General features: G+C 43.8%; 1 protein-coding gene across 1 annotated transcript; it reads right to left on the bottom strand.

Annotated features, from left to right (window-relative positions):
* Positions 1–11,054: 11,054 nt before the first annotated feature.
* On the bottom strand, positions 11,055–19,086 carry LOC100759874 (L-threonine 3-dehydrogenase, mitochondrial). The gene is made up of 8 exons (XM_035452371.1): positions 18,838–19,086; positions 16,387–16,429; positions 15,742–15,812; positions 14,915–15,064; positions 14,442–14,614; positions 13,005–13,095; positions 11,889–12,158; positions 11,055–11,236 (listed from the first exon to the last, which is right to left on the bottom strand). The coding sequence occupies exons 1-8, from the start codon at positions 19,019–19,021 to the stop codon at positions 11,097–11,099; spliced, it is 1,122 nt and encodes a 373-aa protein (XP_035308262.1). The 5' UTR covers positions 19,022–19,086; the 3' UTR covers positions 11,055–11,096.
* Positions 19,087–25,053: the final 5,967 nt, after the last annotated feature.

Consider the following 25,053-nt stretch of genomic DNA (forward strand, 5'->3'; position numbering starts at 1 on the left):
TCTCCTGAACCATGTGGTGTGGGGGTCACTGTGTGGTCAGGTTTTGGATCCCTTAGAGAAAGAGACCTCTTTCCTCCATGAACATGCCACTGTCCCCAAATCTCTGCAGCCACCCCAGTAGCTGCTGCCTGAAGCTCTCCTCTTCCTAACTGCTCTTTGAGGGTCTGTCTTCAGGCCCCATATTCTGAGGACAGGGCTAGAGGATTCCACCTGAGCACTGTCTCCTCTTTCTGTATGTTCTCGTCCCTTTCCAGTGATCTCCCTGTCAGCTGTTCCCTCCCCTGCCACTTCCACAGGTGCCATCCCCAAGACACACTGAGAGACTGGTGCATCTTCAACCCATCGTTCTTCTGATCTTTGTATCTGCAGCCCAGGCTTGCACAAACTGCCTGGCTGCCTAACCAAAGGGGTGAGTACAGTTTCTCCTGACTCAGTGGAGCCTGGAAGCTTTGACTTCTGCAAAGTGAAGCCACATCAGCTGTCCCCAAACAGTGGAAGTGGACAGGCCATTAGTGCCTTGCCAATGGAACAGGTTCATTTCTGCTGGGCAGGAGCCTGGCTGCATGGGTGAGAGCTGGACAAGTTGTCAATACTGTTGTGGAGCAGAACAAAACAAATTCTGTCTCTGTGGAGTACAGCCTGGACAGGGATGGCATTGCCTGCTGGTGCCCAGTGTGTCCTTTCGTGGTAGTTTTCTAAGATTCCTTAAGGAAACAATGTGAAATGTCACCCCTGGATCCTTGGAAGGGGAACTGAGCCAACAGAGAATCCAGACTTCATATGCCATCACCTGTTGTCTGGGCACTATGAAGGACACTCACAAAGGCTGTCTCAATTATTTTCCTCCTCCTCCATTTCCTCCCTCTCCCTTTTGAAACAGGACTTTGAGTATCCAAGACTGGCCTCAAACTCACTAGATAGCCAAGAATGACCTTGAACTTCTGATCCTTCTGTCTTTACCTCCCAAGTCCTAGGATACAGGTGTATGGTACCATGCAGACACACCCCCAACCCATCTCATTTCTGTCACAATTCTCTAAAACAAACATGACTACATGTGTTCCTGACCCGTCCAGCAGGCCAGGTTATTCGCGGGTCTCGAGGGGGTTGTCACCTAAAGGGGTCATGAGGGCGAGAAAGGAATGGAGACCAAGCGGCTCAAGAAAGGACAAGAGTCCGTCTGTGCAATGTCAAGGTCTCGTTTATTGAAAGGTAAAGCTTGCTTATATGCAGGGGATTTTTACTCAGGGCGGGGTAAGGGAGCAGGAGGAATGGAAAATTTTCAAGAGGAAATAGAGGCAAGGTAAATCTTAGCCCATGGTCCCATTGTTAGCGAACCGCAGCTATTTCTGAGAAAAGGGAGAACATTTTGCAACATGTATTGTGCAGCTTAACCGGAAAAAACATCTTGTAGTCGAAGCGATTCTGGTCATCTAACAATGATTAACTCTTGATTCAGTATGAGGCCCCTTTTGGCCTTCGACATGTTCCATATCTATTTTTCCCCTAGCACTTAGGTCAGTAATGAATAAATGAAGTCTGAGCAGAGCTCAGTGCTCTTCAGGGGCTGGGAGAGCTTAGGCTTCCATGGGAGGGCAGATAACATGTAAAATCTGACACCCATTGACTTGTGGGAACATCCGGCTCCAAGCAGCAGAGGGATGAGCTGGGCAAGAAGTACTTCCAGAAGAGCCCAAGGAAAACTGGAAGCTCCCACTGTGTGGTGGAAGACTCTTCCAAAGAGCTGAGGAGACAATGAGTTTGGGGACAGGGGGATGCTCTTTCACAGAAAGCACAAATCTCAAGCACAGTTTTACTGCTGTCACTATTGACCCTTGTATAGTTTCAAGGGTCAATACTGTTAGAACAATACTTTTAGAACTCCACTGAGACGTGAAGGAAGGACAGTAAGTGTGAACCACAAATTGTAACAGTCATTTTAGCAGAGGAACACAGCCCATGGTCACATGTGACTCTGCATCCTACATCACCACCCAGTGCTTTCTACAACAGTCACAAAGCCACAGGAGTTGGTCCTTCTGTAGCACACAATCGAGATGCAAAATTATGTCTAAAAATCAATACTGTGGAAACATCTGGAGGCTATCCATTAACTAACTGAAATGAATATCAAAATATTTAATGTCACCTAAAAGGTGTGCATACACATACAATTATTGTTAAAACAAAACATTTGCCAGCATGACAGAATTTAGTTAAATGTGTTGTTCCATATTTAATAATCCCAAATGTTATATAACAATAAATAATAAGATTTTGCTTTTTTTTGACAGGGTCTGGAAACCACTATGTAACTCAGGCTGGCCTGAAGTCTAATCTTCCTGCCTCAGTGTTGGGATTATAAGTGTGTCACAGCATGCTAGCAAATAATAACCTATTTGATGAGTTTAGGATGAGGTTAGGAAACAAAGTAAAATAAAATTATGCATGAATTGTATATTAAAAAATAAGAAAGATTTTTTTGAAGAAAAAGAAATTCTATATTTAGAAGGCAAATTGATGATCTATAATTTGAGCTCCACCTTTCCTAATATGCTTTGGCAAACAACAGCTGGAATTTCAATTTGTACACAGAATTTTTTAAGCATTTAATATTGTAATAACAGTAACCAAAATACTTTAAAATTGCAAAATACATTATTCAGACTCCTGACAATAGAAAAAATAGGATAAGTGACATGTCTTTCCAAAGTTTAAATTATTAATCTTACTTGCCAAAGATTAATATTATGCTAACCTGTGCTCTAAAATTACTCTGAATTGGCATTGGGAATTTAATTTCCTTATTTCATGAGAATTCTAAGCATATTCAATTCATATGGACATGTTTGAATTTCTACAGCTAGTCAGAATGAGGCTCCATTATATTGAGGGACTTTATAATCTAATGTGTTAATTTTCTTTAGGGATGGACAAGCATTTCAAACTCATAGAAAGCAAAAGAGGACTCATGGCATTTTTTCCCTAGGTTTTTTCAAGACAGTTTCTCTCTGTAGCCCTGGCTGTCCTGGAACTCAATATATAGACCAGGCTGGCCTTGACTCAGAGATCCTCCTGCCTCTGTCACCTGAGTGCTGGGATTAAAGTCATGGGCCACCACTGACTGCCCTGTGAACTCAGTTTTTACTCTGTAACTTGAGCTACTTGTCAAGAAGAACCTATAAAAGAATTACAGCAGTCACAATGTAACTTTGTATAAAATATCAAAGACCTGCTCTTCCAAATAGACACGTAAGTCTTAATTGATCCGAGCTAAAAATAGATAAACAACAGAGCTCCTCCTGATAATACCAGCACTGGGGAAGCTGACATCAAACACAGTAGATGGGCCAGCCTGGGATACATAGTAAGAAAAAAAAACACAATGAACTAATTGCAGTAGACAAACAGAAAAATAATAAACAAAGATTCATGTGTCACTCAATGAAGGATAGATTAAAAAAATAAACAGATTCCCGCATTGCCATAATCCAGGGTGGGGGAACTGTTTACCAGCCACTGGGACCCAGAAATGCAAGCAACGCATTTTGTCTCCTTCAGACTAAATTCATTTGTGCTTCTATCGAGGAGAACCATTTGTATTTCTTTCAATCAACTCACAGAACTGTGAAATTGTCTTCAATTATTAAAGATTTTAAGTTAGCGTATATAATCCAAATGAGGGTCTAGTAACCTTTGTTTCCATTTCAAATCCTGCATATGCTTTCCATTTACAACAGATCTGCATTAGAGGAGTCAAGCTCAAGGTGCAAAAACAGTCTTTCATGGAGAAGCTTTTCTTTTTATTTAGAACTTGCCACAGTGTATCTTGGCTTCTTTGGGGGTTTGTTTTGTTTTGTTTGTTTGTCTTTTTCTGTTTCTCCCTGACAGAGTCTTACACTGAGAAGGAGACTATTTTGTAGTCAAAGTGTCCCAGTGCCCAGAAGAGATTCGTGTAAGGGAGCAATGAAGATGAACAGGGTTGAAACTGTGCTGTCCTCTCATTCTGAAATCCACCTGAGTGAGTGACGAAGATCCTGGCACTTCCACACCAGCACCTTGATTCTGAGTGTGATAAGGCAGGGGCTGCAGAAACAGTCCGGAATTATCAGACCTCTCGTATGCCAAACCCACCCCAGAAACAAATACATGAAGGGTTTCCACTCCTGACTGTGTTCTAATCCATATGAAGAAAGCAAAGTCATTCTCCCAAAGTTTCCCAGTTCTGCAACTCTGTGTGAGCAGAATAATGACGCCTTCTCCGGATAACAGTATTGCAGAGAAATGCTTCACCAACCTTTGCACAAAGACAGAAAGAGCCAAGTTAGACTGATAATGTAAACAGAGAATGAGAATGGAAGATTGAAAAGGGACAGAAGCCTGTGCACCCAGCATCGTGTTGACAGTGTGGTTTCCTCTCGCAAATGCTTGCTCATGTAAACTGTAGGTTTAGAGTGGTGATGACACATCAATGTAGATTCAGTTGCAACAAAGGCTTCTCTCCCATGTGGGGTGATGGGACTACATGAGGTTGTGCAGGTATGTTGGCAGTGATGCCTTGAACCAAAACTTGCTTTTTAAAAATAGTCTGTTTAGGGCTCAGCAATCAAGAGCACTGACTGCTCTTCCAAAGGACCCAGGTTCAATTCCCAGCCACCCAGATGGTGGCTCACAACCATCTGTAATTTCAGTTCCAGAGGATCAGATGCTTCTTGCTAACATCTTTGGGAACTTCATGTACACGATGCACAGACATACATTCAGGTGAAACACCACAAACATAAAAATTAATTAATTAAATTAAATTAAATTAGGGCTAAAGAGATGTCTCAGCAGATGTCACAAGCCTAGCAGTCTGGGTCTGGTCACAGAACCCACAGTGAAAAGAGACAACCCTGCCTGACCTCTATGCACAAGCTACTGTGCACTCAGTTGAATGCACACACACTCACAGCATGCACTCTCTCTCTCTCTCTTCTCTCTCTCTCTCTCTCTCTCTCTCTCTCTCTCTCTTCCTCTCTCTCTCTCTCTCTCTCTCTCACACACACACACACGATAGTAAATGAATTTTAATATTTTAAAAACCTGCTTATTTAGGGGCTGGAGAGATAGCTCAGCAGTTAAGAGCACTGGCTTCTCTTCCAGAGGACGCAGGTTCAATCCCCAACACTCATATGGCAGCTCACACAGGTATACATGCAGGCAAAACACCAATGTGTATTAAAAAAATAAGTAATTAAAAATGACCAATGCCCCTAAAAATATTAAAAGTTAGCTCATAAAATGTGCACATTTTTGTGCAGTGTACATAGAAATCAGGGGCTGAGCATAGCTCAACACGTGCAAAGTCTCTGGCCGAAGAGGAACTGAACAACAAAAGAGACCCCGCACACTGAACTCCTATATCACCCACTCACCAGGTGGCTCACACTAAAAACCCCAACAAAACCAAATGTTGGCAGGGACGTGGAGCAGGTGCACACAGCTTGTGAGCAACAGGCAACAGGTGCGGAGCTAAACCCAGTCTGCCACACAGTAGATCACAGACCTAGGCAATGCCCAAGAGAAACCAAACTACTCCCCAAAGACTCGAGAAAGAAGGCATGCAGCATTCCTATGCCCAGCCCGCTGAAGTGGGAAACGATTTAAATGCCCATCATACCGAAAAGGAGCCTTTCTATTGTGCTGCTTCATCACACGGACACTGGAATACAGCTCTGAAAACGGGTGGACTCCAGCTCTGCACAGCTGTGCCAGTGGATCTTGCAAACATGACAGAGCAGAAAGAAGCTTGCTGCAGCGGCACAAATATGGTTGATCTTGAATTCCAGAGCAACAACAACAACAACAAAAACCCCTACTTAACAGTGACAGGTCTGGGGATAGGAGTGACCTCAGCACAAAATTCATGAGGTGGTTCTAGATTCCTTCTTGCTTTTCTGGGAAAAGTGACAGCAAAACAGAAATAGTATGAGTGCATTAACATCCAGACAAAGGCACAATGTTTCTGCCTTACAGGATGCTCCCCAGGGAAGTGAGAATTATCCTTACGGAACAGACATGTTTGAAACATTTTCTATGCAACTATGGGAACTGTCACATGACCACAGTTCAGCATTAAAGGGAGAGCTTTTGAGAGATTCAGCTTCTTAGAATGGATTTCTTCCTTCCTAGCAGCTGCCCATCTGTTTCAAGAGTGAATAAATAGGCCAGCATGAGGTTCATTTCTGGAAGTTAGTAAACACTGAGAAATCAGTTTCAAAGCATATGGCCAATATTTAGCAAATGTTTGAGCTTTTGTTCCCTCCCCAAATAACAATATGACTTAACAGAAAACTAGGGACTAGGTGTGGTGGTTCATATCTTTAATTTCAGCACATGGGAAGCTGATGCAGGAGGACAATTGACAGTTCAAGGCCAGCCTGAGCTACAGAATGAGACACTGTACACACACACACACACATACACACACACACACAATTAAATCTTTAAAAGAAAAAGCTTACATAACCCAACTAGTGAGTAGAATTCCTTTCTCTCCCATATGCACAAATCCAACCTCTATAACCAGATTTCCACAAGCATGCTCAAAGATGTGAATGACATCTAGGTCACCCAGCAATTACAAAGCCACCAATCTACTGTGGGTTCCTTACATTGCCAAGGACCCAAAACAGACCCCACCCCCAGCTTTTACCCTGGGAGTGAAAACCCGAATGTGGAAGTTTCAAAAAGTTTGTTAACAGAGAAAGGTTTCTGAACAGGAAACAACCAAATATTAATACAAAATCAGATTTAGAAGGAATTCGTGGTGTTTCTGGCAGAGTTCACCCACACTGTCCACAAAACTTCACCATGACTGTAGTTCTAGATGGGCACATGGGCTTTGCCTTATGTGGTCATCACTCCATGCAGTGTCTTACAAATACTCCAGGAAACATGGCTCAGACTGAGGCTACCCAACCTCAGGAGCGGCAGTATGTTTCAGCCCCTACAATGATTTTCTGCTGCCACAGAAACATAATGGTTTGACTACAGGAAACAAAACCCCCTAATGTCTTCCTATTATCATGCCTAGGTGTGTTAAGTATCAGATTAGAATATTTTTTGATTGGATCGTGTTAGGAGATTTTTCTTTTCAAAACTGCTGTTTGAATTTCAGTTAAAAAGATGATTTGCTGAATTTTGGCTTGGGATCAAGATAGTTTCCAACTACTTCTGAAATGGCCCTGTGTTAGTTACTTTTCTATTACTGGGATAAAACACTATGACCAAGACAACTTACAAGGGAAGAGTTTGTTTTGGGCTTACAGTTTTAGAGGGATACGAGCCCATCATTGTGGGGCCGAGTAGAAGCAAGCAGCAAGCAAGTTGGCTGGAGTAGCAACTGAGAGTTCACTTCTCAAACAGCAAACAGGAAGCAGAGAGCACACTGGGAATGGCACCAGTCTTTTGGAACCTCGAATCCCACCAGCAATCACACCCCTCCTCCAACAGGAGCATACCTCCTAATCTTCCCAAATGGTCCCACCAACTGAGGACCAAGCATTCAAACCTTTGAGCCTATGGGGGAACATTCTCATTCAAACCATCACAGGCCCTAATCATACTTCTGCCTTTTATACTACTTATTTATGTGGGGAGGAATTCTCAGGATTGATGATTACAAAAATCAAGATATTGACATACTCTGAAAAGTGTTGAAGATGCCCTATATCCTGCAGTGTCAAATATCCAGCCTATCATCTCATTAATGCACAGATTTGCTTTCGTCTTCAATCTATCTATGGTAAAAATTATATGTATACAAATCTTTTTTAAAGATAGATTTCTACATGGTGTACTGTCAGTAAACATGTGATAGATATGACTATTTGAAATACCTATATACCCTGGCTCACACAAAATGAGGAGTTGTGGGTGGCAGATAATGTTTGAGAAGCCCTGTCCAGGAGAAGCAAGAGCTGTCCACAGCTGTGGTCCTGACGGCCAAGATGCCGTCCCCAGTAGATAGGAGCCAAAGGAAGCGTGCCCTGGAGGTAGGAGTGTGCATTTATGAATGGCAGCTGCACTTTCACAGTGGTATCTGGAGCAGTCTTCCCCTTTGATCTTTCATGCTCTTCCTGTTACTTCTATTACTTGTGTTATCAACACAGCATTTGGGTGGGGGGCAGAAGTGGGTGAAGCATTTCTCTGCTGTCCTCATTATCCTTATCCTGACAATGCTTTGCTATGCTGTTCACACTGAGCTTCAAATGCGAAGCTTTAGCAGAATGACTTTGCTTTGTTAATGTGCATTAGAATGTAAACCATGAATTTATACCCTACTAGTAATGAAATAAGGGCACTAGAAATGATAGTTGGTTCACTCCTAAATCAACTTCTGAACTGTAAATGTGATTTAAGGAGGAGTATGCCATTAATCCCCAAATTCAGGAAGCAGAGGCAAGCAGATACTGAGTTCAAGGCTAGCCTGGTCTACAGAGAGTTCCAGGACAGCCAAAGCTACACAGAGAAACCCTGTCTCAAATAGATAAGCAAGCAAACAAAAACTCCCAAAACAAAAGAAGGCCCAGATGTGGTGGTGCACGCCTTTAATCCCAGCACTTGGAAGGCAGAGGCAGGTGGATCTCTGCCTTTGAGGACAGCTTGGTCTACAGAGGGAGTTCCAGGACAGCCAGGGCTACACAGAGAAGCCCTGCCTTGAAACAAACAAACAAAAACAAATAAATTTTTTAAGAGGAAAAAGAAACATGAAATGTATATAGTGTGCTTGTACCACACAGATCTTTCAGGAACACATATAGGTAAATAACTCATGAAAAGCTCTTGGTATCAGCACTTTGTTTCAGGTATGGTCTTCATATTCACTTATCATGGTAAGAAAAAAGACACCACCCCATAAAGGTCTTAAGAGTTAGTTGGAGATGGGCACTGGTGGGACATATCTTTAGTCCCAGCACTTGGCAGGCAGAACTCTGAGTTCAAGGACTGGTCTACAGAGCGAGTTTCAGGACATCTAGGGCTATTGCACAGAAAAACTCTGTCTCTAAAAACCAATCAGCCAACTAACCAACCAGCCAGCCAGTCAGCCAACCAATCAAATAAATAAATAAATAAATAAATAAATAAATAAATACGATTAAATAGAAAAATAGTTGGATGTAAAAGCTGTGTACTTCAAAGTTCCAGAAAAAGATTTTGGCCCCTTTAAGACAATGAAAGTGGGATGTATTTGCAAAAATCTTTCTTACACAACTATTTATGACAGTTAAGGGATATAAGTCCAAAAGTCCTTAATAATGGAACCTGTTAAATTCTGTACAGCCAGCCAATTAAGGGCTATAGAGCCACTAAACAAGCAAATGAGGCTGGAGATGTGGCTTAGTGGTAAAACACTTGCCTGGTGTGCATAGGCTCTGAGTTCCAATGCCAGCATTACACACACTGTGTCATGGTTACCTGCATAGAGGATGTGAGACATACTTTTCTCTGTATTTATCTACTCATGCTACTTGAATTTCACCATGCACAGAGATTTTTAAAATCACGCCATGAACTATAGACTTACATTTTTTTGCACAAGCAAGAACATATGCTCTTAATCTGTTAGGTGAGTCAAAAGGCAGCTTTAGTATCAGGTGTGAACTTGAAGTTTGAGTTCACACACAATAGTGAGACCTTGCTGTCTAACAGGTTAACAAATCTGAGGCCCTTCGGTAGTGAGTATGCTCCAGTTGTATGTGATATCCAGAATCCCCCATCCAGAGTCACAGAAAGATGATGGTTGCTTCAGAGTGAGGGGAGTTACATGTAGTTTCTTTATTGTTCTCAAGTCTGCTACTCTAACACACTGGGAAACAATATCAATTTTAAGTTTTATTTATTTTTATGTGTATGAGTGTTTTGCCTACATGTGAGATGTGTGTACTGTGTACATGTATCCATGCACTGGCGCTTACAGGCCTGAAAAGGGAGTCAGATCCCCTGGGACTGGAGCTGCAGAAGGTTGTGAGTGACCATATGGGTGCTGGGAACTGAACTCAGGTCCTCTGCAAGAGAAGCAAGCACTCTTAACTGCTGAGCCGTTTCTCCAGATCCCAAATTATAAATCTTATGGTATATGAACTATGTATCAATAAATCTATAAGGAGGGTTTTCAGAAATAAAAATCCACAAACGTAAGCTTAATTATACTAAGCATGTGAGAGATGATAACCTATACTATTGTAGTTATTGAAACTCAATTATCTAAAAGTGCTCTAGTTAAAAAGATTCAAATTCAGATAAGACTCCCCCCCCCAAAAAAAATCATGACACAACCTAAGAGTTTAAAAATCTAAATTTGTAACAATTCATCATCAATAACCTATAGTATTAGTGCAGCTATTATTGACTATAGCTGTGGAACTGGAAGGTCCCCTTGCTGGTGATTTCTGGAGGAGGCCAGGTGTGGCCAGCAGTGTTTGAGCATCCTCTCTGGTGGTGGGTTCACTACTATCACAGGACTGCACTCTTTAGAAGCTGTGCTTGGAACCTGTCTTACAGGGTTGGACCGTAGCCAGCTTACTCAATATTGCTGGGTCAGTCTGAGGGGGTGAAGCCCAGAAACACACATTTCAACAGTCTCTCTGGTGTTGCTATGTCACCATAGACGTCACCAAGCTTTCTAGCAGCCCCTAAATGGAATCAAATGCCCTTTATGAACTGTATCACCTTTCATGTTCTTAATTGCCCAGACAAATCTTAGGTAAAAAGTTAGCTGCAAGTGATTATTTTTGATGAAGTTTGAAAGTCCTGAACATGAAGAACATCTTTGAAAATCCTTAAAATGTAATCTTTGGTCAAGAAAGTCTCAGGAGTGATGCTTACATTGAATTTAATTAAATACAAATGTTGCAAATTCCAAGAGATAGCAACTACCACTTAGGACTTCATTTCTGTGGCATATGTGCTTGGGCACTTAGGCACACAACAAAGGCAATGAGTAAAGGAGCTCCACATGTGAGCTGCCAGAATCCAGTCCCATTAGTTCTCCAGCTTAGAGAATGTCATGTCCCTTGCACTGGGAGGACACGGGAGCCTCTCCTCCCTTTTCAGTTTGCTTGGGCAATTCTGGTGCGGGCTCTGTAGAAGTTGATCATTGTAGCCACCAACTCAGGAAGATCAAAGTCGTGTTTCCAGCCCCAGTCTTTACGGGCATTGCTGTCATCAAGGTTCATGGGCCAGCTATCAGCTGGGGAAAGACACGGGAAAGAATGCTGGGTTATCCAGGCTCTGTATTTTTGAATGACTGGATGAATTTTATATTGAAGGCACAGAAAAGGAAACCTTGTCTCTGACTGAAGCAGAACTAGTACTCTTCAAAAGACACGGGGCACCAGGCAGTGGTGACACATGCCTCTAATCCCAGCACTAGGGAGACAGAGACAGGGGGAATCTCTGTGAGTTTGAGGCCAGCCTGGTCTACAGAATGAGTTCCAGGACCCTGTCTCGAAAATTCCACCCCCCCCCATAAATGAAGAGGCTGGGCACCAACACTGTGGTTTTCATGTTATTAAAACCTAACTCGGCTTTGTAAGAGAATATTCTTGTATCCAGAAGGGTGTTCCAGTTCATAGAGGACAATAACACCATACGAAGGCCCAAGCCTGTTTGCACACTGCCTTGATTTCTTCTGTTTCTCCCTGCTTTAAAAAATTGTGCAAAGATGAAATGGTGCCAGACTGTTTGCTGAGCTGGAACCTTTCTCCCGAAGAGATGTCTCCCACACAGGAGCATCTGCGGGTGGGCCACTGCAGCTCCTCAGCCTTAATACCACCCCACGGGGATGGCTGGGGACTCCCACATCCGATTTTGAGCTATAGCGGGCTGGTACGGGGGCCTACCTATGGCCTGTCGGAGGGGATCTACGCAGTAGGTGATCTGGAAGTCTGGAACGTGCTTGCGGAGGGCTTGGGCCAGCTCCTCGGGGGTAAAGCTCATGGCGTTGATGTTGTAGGTTCTCATGGAGAGGCGCTCTGCTGGGGCCTCCATGACTTCCAGGGTGGCCCTGAGGCAGTCGTTGATATACATCATGGGGAGCCTGGTGCTGGCCTTGAGGTTGCACTCAAATGTGCCGTTCTTTACTGCACCTTGGAAAATCTGGACTGCGTAGTCTGAAAGAGAATCCAACACGTGGCAGCAGCAGGAGGGAGGAGGTTCAGAACTGAGATGCCATCTCTCTTAATCCAGAACCTCTTTAGACTATTAAAAATGGAAGGCTCCCCCAAAAGATCAGAATAGTATGGGCTATATCAAGATTTACTGTTATACACAGGTAACTGAAGAATCTCTTTTAATTACTGCATTTTGGGGCCAGAAAGATGAAAACGCTCCCTTCTTCAGTCTAATGCTCTCCCAACTGAGCTAAGAGGGAGGAGTGATGAGCAAAGGGGGTGGGACCAGATTTGAGAAATCCACAGGGACAGCTGACCTGAACAAGGACCCCAAACTGATAGCTGGGAAACCAGCATAGGACTGTTCCAGACCCTCTGAGCGAGGATGTCAGTTTGGAGGTCTGCACAATCTATGGGGCTTCTGATAGTGGGTCAGTATTTATCCCTAGTATATGCATGGGCTTTGTGAGTCCTCTCCACAGAGAGGGATACTCTCTCAGCCTAGACACATGGGGGAGGGTCTAGGGCCTGCTCCAAATGACTTTGAAGATTCCCCCATGGAAGGCCTCACCCTCTCTGGAAAACAGAAAGGAGTTGGGATGGGGTGGGGGGTAGGGGAGGAGGGGAGAGAGAGGGAATGGGGATTGACATGTAAAAGAAGCAGTTTCTAATAAAAAAAAAAGCTAATAAATCCCCACTTTTAAATTGAAAAAAAAAAAAACCCACTCCCTACTTTCCAATTTCTCTTAAAATACAGGGAAATCAAGGCGGCCACTTTATGGACTAAGCAGGTTCTCCCCAAAACAAGATAATTTAAAGGTGAAGGAGACTGGAGACAGCACTTACCAGTTGTTCCTCCTCCAGGCTGGGAATCTGCAGAAATGATTCCAGGATATCTCAGGCATCGGAAATCTAACCCATACCGGTAATAATAGTACTATAAAAAAGAAAGAGCTGGCTAAAAACCATAATAATAATAATAATAATAATAATAATAATAATAATAATAATAATCCTTTAGTTCAGATAAAACAAAAGACATTGCTTTCCCCTAACATATCGCATGCAGGTAAATTAAAAAGTTCCTCAAAAGAATAAGCATTTAGGACCTGCAGGATGTCTCTGTGGGTAAAGGCATTTGCCACACAGTCTGGCGACTTGAGTTGGATCCTCAGAACCAACATAAAGGTGGAAGGACAGTATCCACACTTGTCCCCTGACCTCCACACACATGCTGTGGCACATCTGTGTCTGCATGCACATAAATGCAACATGCACAAATACAATGTTTAAAAGAAAGAAAATGGGATCTTCAGAATTCCAAATTTTTCACTTTTGTTTAATAACACTCAATTATTTATCTTCTAAGAATCACCATCTTCATGCTACCTGGATACTTCAAATCATAAAGCATCCTGCAGAGGTGGGGCTCCTGCTCCCTGCCCTGAGTACAGCAAGCTTGCTTCCCTGCAGAAAAAAACTCATGCCCAGTAGTTGAAGGGCCAGACACTGACTACAGTTTAATGAGACAGAGTAAAGGCATGGTGAAAATTTCCACAGCAGAAAGTTTTCTGGGCTGGGGAGATGACTCAGTGCTCCTGGCATAGCACTCGGAGCTGAGTTAGATTCTCCAGAATCCACTTAAGAAAGCAGGACACACACAGCATGTGCCTGTAATCTAACACTAAGGATGCTGAGACAGGATCCTGAAGGCTCAATGTCCATAAACCTAGCCTGCTTGTTCCAGGCTCCAGTAAGAGAGCTTGTCTCAAAATTTAAGATGGAGAGGAATTGGGGAAGACACCTAACTTCTGGCCTCTGTACACATGAATACACACACACACACACACACACACACACACACACACACATATATATATATATATATATGCCCCACATATATTCTCTCCTTCCCTCCCTCCCTCCCCACCCCCATGTTTCTGTCTCTGTCTGTGTTTCTCTCATGCAGAAAAAGTTTTGACACTCCCACCCGTAACTCTAGTTGAGAGCCTTACAAACAAGTTAGGCAACAAGAACATTTGGGTTTCAAGGCCAGGAGCGTCCAAAAGTTCTGGGTGTTACTATCATGGCTGTGGGCAAGCAGAAACCTATAGCTAAGGAGTTGTTCAGTGCCTACAAGGGACCTACCATTTGATCAACACCACAATCATCTCTGGGCTGTAAATGTTTTCATTTACAGTGTCGGAGGCAGAAAAAAATGGGGCTGGACACATAGAATCATCTAGCCCTGAACATTAAGTAATCTTGCTGAGAAATGCTTACTTCTCCCATGAGCTCTGCGTGGACCTTGGATACCCCATAGATGGTCCTGGGCCTTTGAATACAGAGATCAGGTGCAGGGTTCCGAGGAGAGGTAGGTCCAAAAGCTCCAATTGTGCTGGGCACAAACAATCTCACATTGTATTCGGCTGCAACATCTAGAATGTTATGCAGTCCTGAAATGAATAGACACTATGAAAATCTGAAAAGCAAAAAACAAAACAAACAAACAAACAAACAAACAAACAAACAAAGCCAGGCGTTGGTGGCGCATGCCTTTAATCCCAGCACTTGGGAGGCAGAGGCAGGTGGATCTCTGCGAGTTCAAGAACAGCCTGGTCTGCAGAGCGAGTGCCAGGACAGGCTCCAAAGCTACACAGAAAATACCTGTCTGGAAAAAACAACAAACAAACACAAAAAAAGTATTTCTGAGAGCAGGAAAAACTGGCCCCTTTGGGCCAGAGCCATCTGCTCACCAGTTATGTTCACATCTCTGGCCAAGGCCACATTTGCTTCTCCGACAGCACTCAGTACAGCACTGTAGTGAAACAGCCAGCTGATACGGTGGTTCACCACGATCTCACGAAGCTTCTTGTAATCCAAGATATCGGCGTAAACAAAGGGGCCTGTAAGCACAGAGTGAGGAGGGCAGCTTCAGTGAAGCTAACTGGATTCCCTGTCCCCTGCCACTGACTTGAGAAAAAAAATCTCATTTTCATTCTCTCACTCTCCCTCCCCCACCTTCCTTTTGGAGCAGAACTAACTCTGTAGTCTAAGCTGTACTGGAACCTTGTGATTGTTCTTCCCCAGCCTTCTGAGCACTGCCTTAACAGCCATGCCCCGTCTTCCAGGTCTGGCTTCCTCAGAAGTCTGTGTTGCTTGTTAGTTATGTATCTCTCTGTGTCTCTCTCTCGCTGTGTGGCTGTATGTGTGTATGAGAGACAGACAGAGAGAGAGAGAGAGAGAGAGAGAGAGAGAGAGAGAGAGAGAGAGAGAGAGAGAGAGAGAGAGAGAGAGACAGAGAGAGAGAGAGAGAGAGACCCACAGGGGCCAGAAGAGGGTGCAGAAATGGAAGGGGTTGCTTGTGAGAGCAGGTACCTGTGGAGCCCAGACGACAGTCTTGAACAGTCTTGAATCATCTAGAGCTAGAGTTACAAGAGGTTGGGAGCAACCTGACATGGGTGCTGGGAACCAAACTTGGGTACTCTGAACGAGCTCTTAACACTAAGACATCACCTTTCTCCATATTTATCAAACTCTTTTTTCCTCATCAAACTTACATTAAGGACTATCCATATCTTACCACTATGGAAGACATGAGCAGAGGGCTTCTTTAGGTCTGATAAAATCACATTGTCCTTCCCATATCGTTTCCTGTAGGGAAAGAAAGCCCCCCCCCCACAAGTCAGCAACGTCAAGAATACAAGTCTTAGATAACTGATTGTTTCAAACAGGCACTGCAAATCCTGGACCTTCTCCGGTCACCTTCTTTCTCTTTGCTGTTGTCACATACCCCTCAGCTTTGCCTTCCTAAGCTCTGACCTCCTTTTCTTCCCACAGCCCAGTTCTCTCCTTTTGCCCTTCCCCCACTGCACTGGTCACCAAAGCTATCTCCATATCCTAGGCACTTCCTCTTCTCTCTCATTCTTTTACCCTACTGCCTTCAACACTAGATGCCAGCTCCTATAAGCACCGGATCCTGCGGTCTGCTTCCCAGCAACTGAAAGGTTTAAGTGGTTTATTTGGAATGATGAGTCTCACTGTACCCAAGTTAGGACTGAGAGCAACGAGCTGGTGTTGTGAGCAAGAGGCAAACCAAAATGTGTTTTAAGTAGCTATTTAGATGTGACATCTTAGAAGCAGAAAGATGCTGGAGGCAAGAGAACAGATGGCTAATGTTGACAAAGACCACTGTACACTCTTCAGAACCCGATTCTGAAGCTCTTACCTCAAAAGGCTAGCAAGTCCTACTCCCAGCTGGCCAAGACCCCCTAGGTGAAGAAGAAACAAGATGAGACCTGAGTGCAAATCTATTCTCAGAGCACAACAGTGGGATAAAACCCCTCCAGTTGTAGTGGGCTAAAGCCGGGGGCTGAACTAATGCAATTGCTGCAGTTTCGTCTTAGCACCTCAGTGCTCTCAGAGCATAGGATAGCCACTGCCCAGCATGGACAGCTATCAATGCAGGTGAGAGTTTTGGAGGCAGCACTTTCCAGGAAGGGGTGTCTAAGAGCAAGAGGAAAGCAAGAACACTAGAAGAGAATAACACTTGTGCTGGGCCCAGCTCCAAAGAGGGGAGAGCAAGAAGTCATTTGACAAAAGGATAGTGGACAAGCTAGTGTGTTAGTACACACCTTAATCCTAGAACTTGGGAGGCAGAGGTAGGTAGATCTCTTGAGTTCAAAGCCAGACTATAACACAGCCAGAGCTACATAGTAGAGAGACCCTACCTCCAAAACAAAACAAACAAATAAAAAAAAAAAACAGAATCAGAAAGGAGCCACTTAGAAAGAAATGATACTAGCTTCCTAACTTGAAGGCTTAACAACATAATGGATAGAAAGCCAGAACGATGGGCTGGGAACACATTTGGAGGACCACTGTAAATTTCAGGAGAGACACTCATGTGTCAGGAAGATAGAGCAGTGGGACTTCCTGTCAATTAACAAAGGACTAAAACCCTAGAGAAGCTTCTAGTGGAAACAAAGGATGAAAAACTCAGGAGAGCAAGACAGGAAAGGAGTGAAAACATGACAGAGGAGGGAGAGATACAATGTGTCAGTCAAGTGAGAGGTCCTCTCAGTCTGCTTGGAAGCCTTTTGTCAGTCACAACATGGAATGCATGGTGAAGGGGGTGAGGCCAGGCACTGCATATTCCAGAGGAGGATCAATGAGTAGAGTAGATCTGAAAGGGAAGGGCTCAACAGCAACAAGAAGCTCAGGCAGTGCTTATATCCGATCTCATTTCCACTACACATTATTCAGTAGCAGCTGGTGATGGGTGATTCTGGATTTAGGCTGAGGAATTTGGCCTAGGAAAGATGTGTTCTAGAAATGGTGCCCTTCCTATCATTGGGTTTTGTTGCCTTGATCTATTACCTACAAGATGGAAGGAAATCAAGTTCCAGGACAGCTGTTTAGCACCAGATACCTAAGTCCCTTCAGAAAACAAGGTTTTATGGCTATGAATAAGGGAAGCCAAAGATGGAAGATACCAGCCAGAACCATACCATCTTGTAATGCTCCTCCATTTTAGTTGAACTGCTAATTTCTGAAACTGGGAGACTAGGCATTAGACAGGCCCCCTGATAGACAGACAGACAGGATGAGGGTCCATGACAAAGATGGTGAATTTCCAAGATGGATGACTTCTTCCTCACCCTCCTGACCTCAGACAAAAGCCTGGAAGCATAAAACAAAGGCCTTGGGGCTCTCTCTTCCCTCAGTAGGGCCGTGAAGATGCATTGGCTCAACAGATTCAAGGCTGGATCAGGAAATGACACACAGCAGTTGTGGGTCAATCAGCCTTTCTTCAAACTGACCAATCCTAAATCAGGGAAGGAAAACTCCTCAGAGCCTTTAAAATCTCTAGCCCTCCAGAAAAGACTAGATGCCTGGCTTCTAGAGCTCCTCTTCTGTCCACCCCACACCCCACCCCTGACACTGCAGCAGGTCTTTTTCTCTGTGTGCCTGCTGTATGTGTGTTTCATCACTCCTAAGAAAAGTCTTTCTGCAACTGCCTTTCTGTCCACCAACTGCTGTCAGCTGTTTGAGATTTCTCTGCTGCTATCTGTCAAGCTTGAGCATTTTCCTGCCTTTAATTCTCAAATGACAGAGAAAATGAACCCCATCAAGACCATTAGATGGGAACAACACTACAGTCATTTGGTTTTCAGAATTAAAGTCACTTGTCTTTCTGGATTCCTGCTCTCTTCACCTTCATAGCTAATTAATAGACACCTGGAATACAGGTTCATACTTCAGGCTGATAGCCATGTGATGTGACATAGAACCTTTCCCATCCTCTAAAATCTGCAGGAAGAGACTCCCACATTGCCCTTTGTGCCTGAACTTTACTCAGAGCTCCTGCTATGCCTTTGTCTCCTTGTTGACAGTGTTAATGATTCTTCTAATAAATCCCCCCAAACAATCCCTTTGAATCCAAACCCAGAACTTTAAAAAAAAAAAAAAAAAGGCTGTGTCTGATCAAAAAAGGGTTGCCATCGCAATGAAAAATTATTTGTGATGGCATGCCTTACTCAGAGACCCTTTTCACAGTGCAGCCATTAAATCTAGCTTTGGCGCTCTCCCGGAAGCCTGCTCTGATAGCACAGCACATACAAGAAGCAGCTCAGAGAAAGCAAGGCTCATGCCACAAACGAGGAGGAAACAAACCAACCTGTGATCAAGATCCGTGGAGGCTCTGCTTCGGAGAAGGAGGTGGAGTGGAAGTTAGTATCTGCTGGGAATCCACCAGGGGAGCTGCCTAGAAACCTCAAGGGCAAGGCAAGCTTCCAGCAGCTGGAGGCTTTGCTCTGTGCTGTCATGCTGGCCACCTGTTTTAGCATCCCGAGGGCCAGCATCTGCTCTTCTGATACTCTGGGAGAAAGAAAGGACAGAGTCCGTTACTAGCCTTACATCCATCCAGCCACTGGAAAGAGCTTCAGTGATTGAGGAATGCACCAGACCTAACCAATGACTTGTCCATAGGAAGCCGTCTTTGAGTTAGGCCCAGGGACAAAGGGATGCAGGTTCACACAAAGCCTAACGTGGGGTAACGCTGAAACCAAATTCCACACTAGAGTGGGGGTTAATGCACAACCAACAAGCACCAGACAACTACAACCAAAAAAACCCTAAACCAAAACAAACCAGCCACCAGATCTGGTGAGGGCTTGCAATCTTGACTATAGTTGCTATCAACCTGTGCACACACCATCTGAGGGAACAAGCAGGTCCCAGACTAAATAGCCAAGTATTGGCCATCTGTGCTAACACTTCAGATGCTATCTATGGAATGACCCAGACTAGGAAAGCAGATGGCTAAAAGAAAAAGGCCTGGCAATATTTAGTAAGCTGCGAACAGCCTGTGTGACTGCCTCATCCTTTGAAAGGATCTTTAGAAAAGCCATTTCCTCAGGGTTTCCATGACCCCACATTTACATTTACATCCCCCCCCTCCCTTTCCTTGTCTCAGGAAGTTAAGAGATTCAGGCACACACTTGTGTCTGCACTGTAAACTGAAGTTTCCTCTCCCCTATACAAACTACATAGACAGCTGAACGATTAGAACTTGTAATTGTGGGAAGTTGGGATGTTACAGAACCAAAGCCCAATTTAAACTTACTGTAAATCGTAAGTCTCTATAGCAGCCACCAGCTGCTCACCAGTGTGACTAGCTTAACATGACTTATCAGGCAAATCCTTTTAGGATGTACTAACTTAGCAGACTCCCACCAATCCTAAAGCTAAGACTGTCATCAGATAGTATCCAAAACATACCAATGATGCCTCTGCTTTGCTGTAACCCACCTACCTGATGCTCACACCAGTGGGTTTTTCTTTTTTGTTTTTTGTTTTTTGTTTTGTTTTGTTTTTTGTTGGTTTTTTTGTTTTTTTGTTTTTTTTGTTTTTCAAGACAGGGTTTCCCTGTGGCTTTGGAGGCTGTCCTGGAACTAGCTTTTGTAGACCAGGCTGGTCTCAAATTCACAGAGATCCACCTGCCTCTGCCTCCCGAGTGCTGGGGTTAAAGGCGTGCGCCACCACTGCCCGGTTCCAGTGGGTTTTTCTAAACCTTGATTTAAGACATTTTGTTCAGTAATGGATGAAATTGTTCACCTCCAAACTTGAGTGCCTATGACCCAAGAACACAGGTTGAAATACCCCAAATAGTGGGTCATGATTTATGCCACACAGACAATGGTAACTCTATAAGATAATACACTGAAGGGATGTTATAACCAATTAGGTGAGTGATAAAATTATCTACTGATGCATTTCTCACATGTCTCTGCTGTTGTGTGAACATGTATGTGAGCATGACTAGACTCAAGGCAGCGGCCCTCAAATTTCCCAATTTCAAGATTCCTTTACACTTTGTTTTTGTTCTTGTTTGTTTGTTTGTTTGTTTGTTTGTTTGAGATAGGGTCTCATTGTGTAGCCCTGGCTATCCTGAAACTCACAACGTCCCAAGTGCTGGGATTAAGGTGTGTTGCCACCACACACAGACACCTTTATAGTCTTAAAAATTGTGGCTGACCATCCCACGTGAAGGGTTACACTCTGGCCCTGGACACATGGGGAAGGGCCCAGGACCAGCACAGGAAGATTTGGTGGACTTTGCAGAGCCCCTGTTGAGGGCCCTACCCTGCCTGGGGAGTGGTGGGTGGATGGGGTGGGGGTGGGCTGGGGGTGGGGGAGGAGGGTTGGGAGTGAGGGGAGGGAGAGGGAGAAGGGACTTGAAACAAGCTTGTTCCCTAACTAGAACTAATAAATAAATTAAAAAAAAAAATGTGGGCTGAAAGTCGGTTGTGGTGACATATACCATTAACCCCAGTACTCTAGAGGAAGAGGCAAGCAGATCTATTCGTTCAAGGCCAGCCTGCTCTACACAGCAAGTTTCAGGACAAAAACAAAACAAAACAAAACAAAACAAACAAACAAAACGGGGTCTGAAAGTGTATATGAATAATAACATCTGTCAATATTTACTGTATTACATATTGTTAAAATGAGATGTTTATTTTTATTAATTCATTTAATTATGTCAACATACACACACTTATGAAAGAAACTATGCATTCCAAAGCAAAAACAGAAACCATGTAGCGAGAATTGTCAAACGTCAGCTGATTCTCATACTTGCTTCCATGCTCAATCTGTCTTGAGATTTCACTGAATTATCTGAAGAAAATGCAAACTCCCACAGCGAAGTGGTGGGAGAAGCAGATGTTTCCAGATATGCATCTTTGATATTTCTCTAAAGGTCAAATGTTAACTAACCTTTAACTTTGTGTGTGTGTGTGGGGGGGAGGTGTGGGTGTGTGGGTGTTATCTGGACTTGTTAGTCCCAGGTGGCCCAGGTTGTGGCTGGATATCTTTCCTCCATCCCTTTCTCCACCTTTAATTTTTGAGAGGGAATCTCTCACTAAACCTGAAGCGCATGAGTTCTGCTAGGCTGGCTGGCTAATGAATTTCAGGGCTCTTTTTGTCATCCCCACACCCACCCCCAGCATGGAACTTTCTACACAGACAATAAGCATCACACTTGGTGGTTTCTGGAGATCTGAATTCTGTCGACTACATGCATGCATGCATGGCAAGCACTTTATAGCAAAACTGAGCCGTCTCTCAGCCACTTTAATCCTCTTCAAAGGTAAACTGCATGGAAGATCTGATGTGTCATCACTGCCCATCTTGTCACATTTATGCCTGTTGGCCTGTCTAACACACTGGGGGGGGCACATTTTCAAGACAGGGTCTCACTATATAGCTCTGGCTGCCCTAGACTCACTGTGTAGACCAGGCTGGCCTTGAACTCAAAGCAATCCACCTGGTTCTGACTTCCAAGTACTGGAATCTAAAGGTGTGTGCCACCACACCCAGCTCTCTTAGCCTGTTTATAGCTCTGGACTTTTGGGAAATGTTGGTTTGGTGAATCATGAACTTCTTCCAAGTAAATGTTAGCATACTACACTTTGCAATGTCAAAGCCACATTAGCAAATGCCACAAAAGCCCTAGGTGCTGGGAGATTAGCCCCTTTCCTTATTCCTTTGCAGTAACAGACAACTTCATTTTTAGAATCCATCTGCCAGATTCCCAGGTATAAAGATCATGTTGTCAGTTCTTTCAAGCAGCACTAATTCTATATCAACAAGAGCTGATGCTCCAGCTCATGCTTCAGCCCCACAAATGCTTTTCCACAAGACAGCATCACATTTGATAATGGGAGGGGAGCTTTGTGGGTGCTTCCAGTCACCACCCACCATCCTGTAAAGGCCTGCATTCAAAAGCCCAGGCTTCGGAAAATCAAAGGTTCTTAAGGAAGCCGTGAAAATGATTAGAGCCAGCAATTACTTTACTTCTGATTGAAAGCTAGGCATGTGTGGTCCTTCAATTCCTCTGAACCATCAACACAAGTTCACCCCAGCTCTACAGAATGTGAAAAGGCAATTCAACACTTGGGCTATTGATGAGGGATGTCCTTCTATATGCTGTAAATATATGCTTCTCTTATTAGTTGATAAATAAAGCTGTTTTGGCTAATGGACAGTAAGAAAGAGGCCTGGGCATCACCAGCAAGCCAAGACCATGTAGAAATACACAGATTAATAGAAATTGGTTAATAATTAAGAGAGCTAGCCAATAAGAAGCCTGATCCATCAGCCAAACAGTTTATAATTAATATAAGCCTCTGGGTGTTTATTTAGGACTAAACAGCTTCGGGACTGGGCAGAACAGAAATCCCAACCATCTACTAAGAGTCTCCTGTGACTGCTCTGGCATGGATTCATAAGCACAAAAGCAACATGGTGAATCCAGCCACTGGTGTGAATTGATCCATTTGTGAGGAAAAACATACTTCATGACACTAACTCAGTCTTTCTGTATGTAGCTAAGTGTTCTCCAGTCAATACACCACTGGAGAGTAGAAGTGCTGTGATTCCTTTCTGTGTCCTTTCCCCTCAACAAGACATTACTCTGTCTTTGGACAGTGCTATTTGATTATCTGTGTTGTTTGATGCTCGGTCTGGTGACCTGTCCATGTTGATGCAAAGGCTTATTCTAGTCTGAAAGTCTAAAATAATTTTGGGATTTTTAAAATAAGTTTAAACTATCTAGTTAAGTCATTCAAGCCACACTTCTCAGAGGGCTCTAAATGGCTTGTCTTGAAATTAGGCTCCTGGCATCATTGCATTATTTAGGATAGCGGGCTGACAGAAGATCCACAGGGATGCAGGAGGCCGAGGGACAATTTCAGCCCCTCTTACTCGGTTTTCCCCATCTCTCTGGGAAAAATTCCCCTTCATAAGTCAGGGAACTGGCTCAGCATGGATGCTCACATCACCCTTTCCCACACCCACAGGTTCACATGGCATTGTCAGTTGTGGGCTGGAAAGTCAAGTTTCCTGTTATCCTCTGATAAGCCAATAATTTATTCTTTGGCATTAAAATACATAAATGCAGTATTATTGCAGTATTATTCAATTTAAAGGTAATTTGACATTTAAACATTTAGTACAGTTTTCCAGTCGTGATAAAATAGTTTTGCCTTTTGATGCCATTCCTTGTAGATATGGGGAAACTTGAACCCAAGCCAAGAGAACAGGCTTGGAACTGTACAGTAGAGTAAACCACTTTCATCACTGGAGACACATAGTTATCCCCCAAGCATAGAACCTTAGAAGATTCTAGAAGCATAAGAATACTCAAGCATACCCCTTACTAGCTACCAGAGGCCAAACTCAGTCATGGATCTTCTGAGAAACTCCTAGTGCACTGGGTAGAAAATGCAAATAGCATTCTTCCTCCAGTGCTTTGACCTTGTGGACTCTACAAAAAGTCTCAGGGATCTCCACATTTTCCCAGATCATACTCCAAGAAGTTTGCTGGGCCAGAAAGTAAATTTGCAAAGAGCAAACAGATCCTTAGTCCCTCTCTGTTAAAATCCAATAGTAGGCTACGGACTCTCTCCCAAGAACCTAGTAAACTGTAATGGCAAAGGATGAAAAAGAAAGGACAATACATTCTACCCTCAAGCAACAGGATGACTCCTTCCATCCAGCACATGGAGGGACCCTCAGGAACACCACTGAGAGGGGACTGGCACCAGTGACCTGGGTGATGGAGATGGGCTCAGTGCTCAGCATGGGTGCAAATTTCTCCCATGTGCTGCTGTAAGTGAAGGCTTCCTTGAGAAATGGCTCAGATGAAAGGAGTGTAGTCTGTGTTAGCTGCACTGGCTTCAGGTATTAGGAGACAACTTTTGCATCCCCAGAGGGTAGCTCCAGCAGCTCTGCAACTAGGAAGTGCAAAGCCGCCAGGACTTTGTACTCAACTTCCTCTGTTTTCAGACAAAAATGGCTCAGCTTTACCTTTGGGAAGCAGGATTCCATCACAACTGTGCTGGGGAGAAACAGCTCTGTTTCAGGAATGAGTCTTTAGAAATAGCCTTTCCCACAAGGATGAGACATCAGTTTTCTTGAGTGTTCCAGCAAGCACAAGGGGCCACCCTGAATTTCTAACTGTAATAATTCTTAGCCACAGACACTAAATCAGGACCTAGGAAGTCTTAAGCCCAGCACATTAAGCGTAAAATGAAAAGTACCCACCTCGAATGACTGAATGCATAAAGGAGCGGTCAAACCGGGTGGGGGTGGCACACACCTTTAATCCCAGCAGAGGCAGAGGCAGGCATTTCTGTGAGTTTGAGGCCAGCCTGGTCTCCAGAGACAGTTGGACAGGTTCCAAAGCTACAAAGAAACCCTGTGTGTGTGTGTGGGGGGGGGGGGCAGCAGTCTACATACAAAGCAGATTTTATTTAGCCTTTAAAACAAAACAAAAATAGGAAATCTGATGTTACAATATGGATGGGTGGGCATTGAGGGCATGATT

Source organism: Cricetulus griseus, assembly GCF_003668045.3.
Source record: "Cricetulus griseus strain 17A/GY chromosome 1 unlocalized genomic scaffold, alternate assembly CriGri-PICRH-1.0 chr1_1, whole genome shotgun sequence".
NCBI classification, from domain to species: Eukaryota; Metazoa; Chordata; class Mammalia; order Rodentia; family Cricetidae; genus Cricetulus; species Cricetulus griseus.